At 40.1% G+C, this 8,181-nt stretch overlaps 1 protein-coding gene across 1 annotated transcript in view; it reads left to right on the forward strand.

The window, feature by feature from the left end:
- LOC126403073 (natural resistance-associated macrophage protein 2-like) overlaps window positions 1-8,181 on the forward strand; it is a 31,039-nt gene that overhangs the window by 19,027 nt on the left and 3,831 nt on the right. The window contains exons 9-15 of the mRNA XM_050065496.1: window positions 1,993-2,148; window positions 2,246-2,404; window positions 2,520-2,606; window positions 4,470-4,589; window positions 4,810-4,959; window positions 7,040-7,113; window positions 7,197-7,350. Of these exons, the coding sequence (XP_049921453.1) occupies window positions 1,993-2,148; window positions 2,246-2,404; window positions 2,520-2,606; window positions 4,470-4,589; window positions 4,810-4,959; window positions 7,040-7,113; window positions 7,197-7,350 (900 nt within the window). The remainder of the gene's footprint in view (window positions 1-1,992; window positions 2,149-2,245; window positions 2,405-2,519; window positions 2,607-4,469; window positions 4,590-4,809; window positions 4,960-7,039; window positions 7,114-7,196; window positions 7,351-8,181) is intronic.

Genomic DNA, 8,181 nt, shown 5'->3' on the forward strand with positions numbered 1-8,181 from the left:
CAGCGTGTAAGAGGGAGGAGACAGAGAAAAACTCAGGGTTTATTGAAGAAAACCTGCCAGCGAGCAGGTTATGTTCACAGAGTCTGTTACCATGGTGACTGACTCAGAGTTTCAGTTACCTCTCTTTCTGGAACGGATAACTCAGAGTTTCCCTCATCTCAGGGTTAACTTACTCTGAGTTATCACATAACCCGCTTTCTGGAATACCCCTCTGTTATCCTGCTGACAGACAAACAAACTGAAACAAGAAAATAACCCTGCAGGAGGTTAAACAGCAACTTTAACCCGTGGCCTCATAGTAAGAAACATTTTCATGATTTACTCTCTTTAAATGTCACATATCAGGCATGCACCAGTTGTGAGATTCTGGGCCGATACCGATGTTTGAAATAAGAATTTGGCAGGTAGCCGATACATATGTTTTTTGTTTGTTTTTTTATGTGTTGTTGTTATTTATTTATTTCTCCTTTTGCATCAGGAAAACAAAGAAATACTATAAAATACTATAAATAAAAATTAACTGACCTGTTTTAAAGTCATTCAGTACTTCATTACACTACCTTAAATTTAATCATATGCATTTATAAAATGACCTCTAACATAACCTTCTCTCACATGAAAAACATTTTTAATTACTGCTTCAAAAGCATATTTCTAATATCAACTTTATATTGCTGTGAAAACATAAATGAATTTCTCTTCAAACTACTGTTTATTGAAGTTGCTCACTAAAAAAAGACATTTTACAAGAGTGAGGTTTTTGCTCCATGTTGTTAAATTTTGTATGCCTGGTGCTTTAATTTACTAACTTACCTTTTACAGTTCTTATTTATTTATACATAAATCCAGCTGCTAACAGCTAACGGTAACTAGCTCGCCTCTCGCTGATTTCAACTCTGATTGGTTGTTCACAGTGTAGCATTATCGAGGAAACAATAGGGTGCGTCCTCTGACGTGTTCATATTGAGTGAACTGTTTCCTTTCATCCCGACAGCATCTCAGGGAAGATCTCCGTTCATCTCAAACATGTTTTTGATTGTCTCCGGATGACAGGATCCCAGTCCGTTAGTCTCGAGCCCTGCTTTTTAGCTTGCAGAAAATAATGGGGCACAATGGAAAAACATTGGTCACTGCCTTTGGTGAATATCATCTTATTTGCAGATAGGCCGATGGCAGTCAACAAGGCGAATATCAGCTGACACCAATGTACGGCCAATAAAACAAGCACTCTGAAATTTCTCTAATAAAATAAAAGAAGGGGAAACAATTAACATTAACTGAGAAAACTTCTGTCCTTTGTAAGTGCTAATTATTGTTTTGTTTTTTTAATTTCATAGTCGTCTCTACTTCTGTCAAAGTCTGAGCTCACAGCTGACCTACAACATGCCGCCAAAACTTCCATTAAGCTTCTTTGATTGCTGTGATTTAGTTTGTTTTTGGTGTAATACTTAACTTGTGTTGGAGTGTAATTAAATGTCAAAAGTTGTGTGTATGTTAAGGACATACCCGTGTATAGCCCAAGGTTTCCAGCATTTTCATAGGTAAAGGTAGGCCTGAGCCAGGGTCCATGATTGTAATCAATACATAATCTGCATACAGGCTTACTTTATACTCCACTCTCCCTATAGATATACCCTTTAATTCTGATGCATTGCTTGGGCCAGAGGTTCTATGAATAAATTAAAAAGGCGAGGTAGAGTTATGGAGTTAGAGGGGCGAGCATTTACCCTTATTCTTGCAGTATCTATTATCTGTGCATTGATGACATCTCTGTTGATGTCCTGGGTTATGCTTTTAAATTTAGTTTGACTGCTCACATCAGATCTAAGATGACTCTGTGACACAGTTTAATCCTGTTTGACTGTTGAAAACAGGCTTTTCACGTTAAGAGTTCCTTTTCTGAGCCGTCTGTTTAAGTACACTGTGTAATGAAATGATTGATTCCTTTTTATTTCATAAACATCTACTGATGCACTGCTTCCTCTCTGGCAGTATGTGATAGTGAAACCAGACCAAGGCCAGCTGCTGAAGGGGATGTTCATGCCGTACTGTGAGGGCTGCGGGCCGGTCCAGCTGGGTCAGGCCGTCGGCATCGTGGGAGCCGTCATCATGCCTCACAACATTTACCTCCACTCTGCTCTCGTCAAGGTGCGATCCACAGCTTGATATTTATAGCGCTCCCCTTTTTTTCCTGCTGTATAAAACTTGTGTCAACGAATCATTAACTGTTCAATTGTCCTCTCAGTCTCGAGAAGTGGATCGATCAAACAAGAAAGAAGTGAAAGAGGCCAACAAATATTTCTTCATCGAGTCGACCATCGCGCTGTTTGTCTCCTTCCTCATCAACGTGTTTGTGGTGGCTGTTTTCGCCGAGGCTTTCTATGGACGCACAAACGAAGAGGTGGTGAGTGTCTCTGCAGTCGCAAATGAAACTTCAAACCGTTATTTGGAAGTTAAATAATGTGTGTTTTCTCTGGCTGCTGTGCTACAGATGTGTGTGTGTTTGTTTTTTATTCCAGTACAGCGTCTGCAATGAAACAGGAAATCCTCATTTAGATATTTTCCCTCTGAACAATGAAACTTTGGAGGTGAACCTCTACAAAGGGGTAAGTTTAAAGGTGTCACTGTGCCAATATTACTATGGAGATGTTGTTATTGTTCAGGTAGTTAATGTGGGCACTTGAGGAAGTTTTGTTGATTGGGGTCACAGAAATGGAGATAACATCGATTTAATGCTGTGTGTTAGTTCACATTCCACTGTACTCAGACGTGTTATTTCAAGTGCATTTACACTGACAAGTATAGCCAAATGCAGTACCCCCATGGTGTACTCATGAAGGTCAAAAAGTTGAGTGTGCAACACTGGACATTTCTCAATCAATGGTTACCATCTTGGCCACGTAGGGGAAGATGAGGGACCCCCAGACTTGTGAAAATGGCGGCCGTAGAGACTGTAGCTATTGCCATTGCTCCGGTGAACAAGCAAACCAGCCTGCAGGTATTTTGATGGATGTTATGGTCAATGTTGATGGTAATGCTCCGTCTGGATACAGTTGGCCTTTAAAAATAACAAGAAGCGGTCAAATGTTGCGATCATCATTTCACAACAGTTGTGTTTCATTTGAAACAACACTACCCTGTCAACATTCATACACTATGCAAGTAAGCACATAGTGTACACAGTGTACTACATGGAAGTATACTAATGAAATTATCTGAATTGAGACACGGCGTAAGTCTCTAGTATGAAGTTATTAAGTACGTTCACAAAAGTACTTAAGTACAGTTTTGAAGTACTTTTCTTGACTATTTCCATTTTCTGCCACTTTATATTTCTACCCCTCTACTATTCAGAAGGAAATATTGAACTTCTTACTCCACTACTTTCACTTGACAACCTAAGTTACTTTGCAGATTTAGATTAAGATAGATCAAAAGATCGTCTTCAGACTATAGCCGATTAACTCCGAAATTGCATTTTGGCCAATTATCTCAATGTTAAAATGTGATTGGACCGTACTACTTGGACTACAAACAAATACCAAAATCCTGTTGCCTACAGATTCAGCATGCATATGCAGATGTCTGCTCATAAAGATTACACCAATGGTGATCTGTTTTTGTCCTCAACGTCAGTGACTTTCTTTTTTCTGGATTTAAACCTTCCTCTGAGCGCTGAATTCATTTCTTTATCTGGAGCATCTACTCCAGAAACTTTTCTTGAATGCCTCTTTGGATTTTTCACTCTGCTGCTGTGTCGCTATGGTTTGTCTCCACTTTAGCTCTGGCTGGTTAACGTAAAATGCAGCATTTCCGGTGCACCAGAGCCGTAAAATCGCCACAGACACCCAACACCAAAACTCCAGTATACTGCAAAATACGGAGAGCTTTCTCTGGCTTCGACAGGCTTCATCAGCATTGTGTGAACTCATTTGGCAAGGGCTTGAATGTGACAGACGTTGATTTATGTGTAAAAGTCCTGCAGTCGAGCTTTAAGTAAAAGATCTTAGCACTTATTTGTCTCCAAAAACTCTACACTTCCCATAAAGCGCCCCAGTTTGTAACAAAGGCTGACTGTCAGAAGTTGTGCTCTAAGATTTAAGAATATAAAAATATTACAAGAAAAAACTTCATTTTAGACTCTCCACCAACTCCTGAAGAAAATATCTGTCTCTTTAGCTGCTAAATGCTCCATTGTGTTCACTAGCAAGTCTCTAACTGTGTCTGTCTGCTGTTTGTTGTTGAGCAGCGAAACAAAGAGCTGAAAGATGCTAAATTCTCTGTTAAGTTGAGGTGAAAGTGATGATTCTTTGTGGGTTTTTCATTATGTGTGACCCCTTTCACATTACTCATCTCATTCCTCCCCTGTTTTTATTGAGGCACTGTGGGACTTAACTTGTTTTCTGGTGAATGTAACGCTGCTGAAGTTTTGTTGACTGTCCTCTCTGTTTACATGTCTGTTTACACAGGGAGTAGTGCTGGGCTGTTTCTTTGGCCCTGCAGCACTCTACATCTGGGCCGTGGGGATCCTTGCAGCTGGTCAGAGCTCCACCATGACTGGAACATACTCCGGCCAGTTTGTCATGGAGGTCAGTGGAGGAGGGAGGAATCAGCCCTGCACAAAAACACACAAACAGATGAAATGTCTGTGCTATCCTTAACTTTTATCACGTTTACACATCAGGCAGTTGTTTTACTGAATGGTTGCCCCAGTTGTGGCCTAGTGTTGGTAGCTTTACATCAGAGACTTCACTGTGTGTGTTTGCTCTGTTGTCACAAAAAGTACAGTTTTCTTTTTTGTGCCCTCAGGGTTTCTTGAATCTGCGCTGGTCGCGTTTCGCTCGGGTGTTGTTGACCCGTTCCATCGCCATCACTCCCACCCTGCTGGTTGCCATCTTCCAGGATGTGCAGCATCTGACGGGCATGAACGACTTCCTCAACGTGCTGCAGAGCATGCAGGTCAGGCAGGAGTGGAAACTGGTTCTCTGGCAGCTTCACCAACACCTCTCCACCTTTTACATCTCATCACACTTTATCTGTGTTTTCAGTTCATCCTCACAACCTGTAGTAGAAAACGAAGGATATTAATATAATTAAGGGTCAAGTGTATAAGATGCAGGGGGGAGTTAGTGGCATCTAGTGGTGAGGAATGCAGATTGCAGCTGCTAAAACTTCTCCGGGTTAAAATTCCTTCAGTTTTCATTGTTCAGGAAGTGTTTAGCAGGACGCAAATTATCCACAGAGGTCTCTTCCCCTCCAAAACAAACAAACATGGAGATTAAAACCAGGCAAAACACTAAATAAAGCAGTTTCACTTTACAAATCAGCTGCCCTTCTATCCTATTTTGGCACGTTGCAAACAGGCTGCGAGCCTAGCACCTGCTAATGTGTGCTCAGTGCTCACCTTTTTTTCTCTAAGAAAACTTAATTTCCACTCACCTTATTTCTGAACTAGATGTTCAGGAGGCTTCTAGCAGGAGCGAAACTACCTGCAGAGGTGTCTTCCTGGACTGTTAGTCTCGCACCTGCTAAAAGGTGCTCACCTTTTTTTCTCTGCTAACCTAAGATCCAGACATTCAGTAGGTTTTTACCAGGAGCTGAGGACAAGAGGTGTCTCCCTTAACAAATCAGACCCAGCGATTTAATATGGAAAAAAACACTAATAAAGCAGTTTCTCATTTAAAATTCTGTGTTTTTCCAACACTGCTCGGAGCAGAGGGGCTACTAACTGTGGTGGTTGATGCAAAAATGTGAATATCCGCTCCCTGTGTAGATATAAACAGCTAATTTTAAGTTAAAGAAAACACAATAACTCTGTTTTTCAGGTGATTATAAACTAAGGAAAACATACTCATTGTTTTTTATTCCATTTCTGCCAATATATCCCTCTAAATCATACACACTGGACCTTTAAAATAAACAAGCAAGTTGGATTGTGTTACAAAAACTGGCTCCACTTTGGAACCAGCAAACAAATAAAGGCTGGGTAAAAAAACATGACTACTACAGCTCACATTGTAAATTAAGTATAACATACATTTCCACAGCACTTATTCCATCAGTACATTAAAGTAACTACAAGGAACTTTAATGTCACGTTGATTTTGGTGACAAAAGCAGTAGTGTTTCCTGGAATGACAACTGCATTTCCCATGAGCACCATTGCTCCATGTGGTAAAGATTTTAATCTGGGTAGCACGTGCATTTGACTTTGGAAGAGGGTGAAGGAAAGGCGCAACTTATTTTTAACACTATCTTCTGTTTTATGTTGGTGAAGATTGTCAGTCATCCAGGTCATGGTAATCCTAAGTGCTATATCGTAGGCAACTGGACTTACTTGAGTTTCTTGAAGACGTTTCACCTCTCATTAGAGGCTTTAATCATAGCTGTTTGCAGGATGTATAGCGATGAGGTAATGTGTCTATCTGTGGCCATGTAAGATTAATAACTGTAATTAATATAATGTGGAAAAGTTACATATTATATCTTTAATAGAGTCAAGTTTCACCCTCCACTCTGCTGCTCTAAATTTCTGTTTCTGTTAATTGATTCATACTTAACTATTAGCTCCAGTTGTTTCTTGTTTGTGGTTTTTCTGTTTGATGTTAATCTCATGTCAGTGTTAACAATTCATCCTGATGTTTTTTCACATTAAAGGCCTACCAATAAAGGCAAGGCTGCAAGATTTAAATGTGAAAATTCTAGAGGAAGTGTAGAGCTTCTCTGGGGGGAAAAAGGCAAAGTGGAGCACCAGAAAGGACTCGTGTTGTACTCACGGAATTAGTGCCGTGGATAGAAATGGACATAGTGAATTTATCAATACAAACATGGAGGCAGGTTTGAGTTTGTGGAAATCAGAAATTAAGGGCACTATTTGAGAATTTACGTCATCATCATTGAGGTCTGGATATACTGCAGCATTCAGCTCATATATCCAAAGCATTAAGTAGTCTTTTCAGCCTGTCTTTGTAGGAATGACAGCTTCGTTTCTTTCCCATTAAATGGTTTATAATGACACACATTCATTCCTCTTTCACAGTTGCCATTTGCCCTCATTCCCATCCTCACTTTCACCAGTTTGCCATCTCTCATGAACGAGTTTGCCAACGGATTGTAAGTTGATCTGCATCATAAGGACACAGACACAAATTATTATTGTTTCTCCTTTAAACACACTTGTTCTCTTTCTCCTGCAGAGTGTTTAAGATCGGAGGAGGCATCGTGATCCTGATCGTGTGTGCCATCAACATGTACTTTGTGGTGGTCTATGTGACTGACCTCAACAGTGTGTGGCTGTATGTGCTGGCAGCGTTCCTCTCCATAGCATACCTGACATTTGTGGGATATTTGGTAGGTAACTTTAGGGGATGGCAGATCTAAATTGTTCCACTGTGAAACCTAAAACTGGTTCCAGCAACTCAGTCTTCAACTACACAGGCAGTACAGACACAAAGTGTCAACACAAGGTCACAGCGGCAAAGGGACACAAAGACGCTCACCACAACAACTAAGAAAAGGGGCTAAACAACCACAAAGAGACTCAAAATTACCCAAGAGATGGAAAGCAACTACAAAGAGACTTAAAATGACGACAAAGAGAGGGAAAGCAACTACAGATTTACCTAAAATGACTACAAACAGACACTAAATGATAACAGACACACCCAAAATGACTACAAAAAGAAACAGACAAAAAGAACTACAAATAGATGCAAAATGACTTCAAATTGATGCAAAATGACTAAAAACAGTTGCAAAATGACGGCAAACACACCCAAAATGACTACAGATACACCCAAAATGACTACAAAAAGACAAAATGACGACAAACACACCCAAAATGACTTCAAATTGATGCAAAATGACTAAAAACAGTTGCAAAATGACGGCAAACACACCCAAAATGACTACAGATAGATGCAAAATGACAACAAACACACCCCAAATGACTACAGATAGACGCAAAATGACTACAAAAAGATGCAAAATGACGACAAACACACCCCAAATGACTACAGATAGACGCAAAATGACAACAAACACACCCCAAATGACTACAGATAGACGCAAAATGACTACAAAAAGATGCAAAATGACGACAAACACACCCCAAATGACTACAGATAGACGCAAAATGACAACAAACACACCCCAAATGACTACAGATAGACGCAAAATGAC

This window comes from Epinephelus moara, chromosome 16 (genome assembly GCF_006386435.1).
Source record: "Epinephelus moara isolate mb chromosome 16, YSFRI_EMoa_1.0, whole genome shotgun sequence".
Lineage (NCBI taxonomy): Eukaryota > Metazoa > Chordata > Actinopteri > Perciformes > Serranidae > Epinephelus > Epinephelus moara.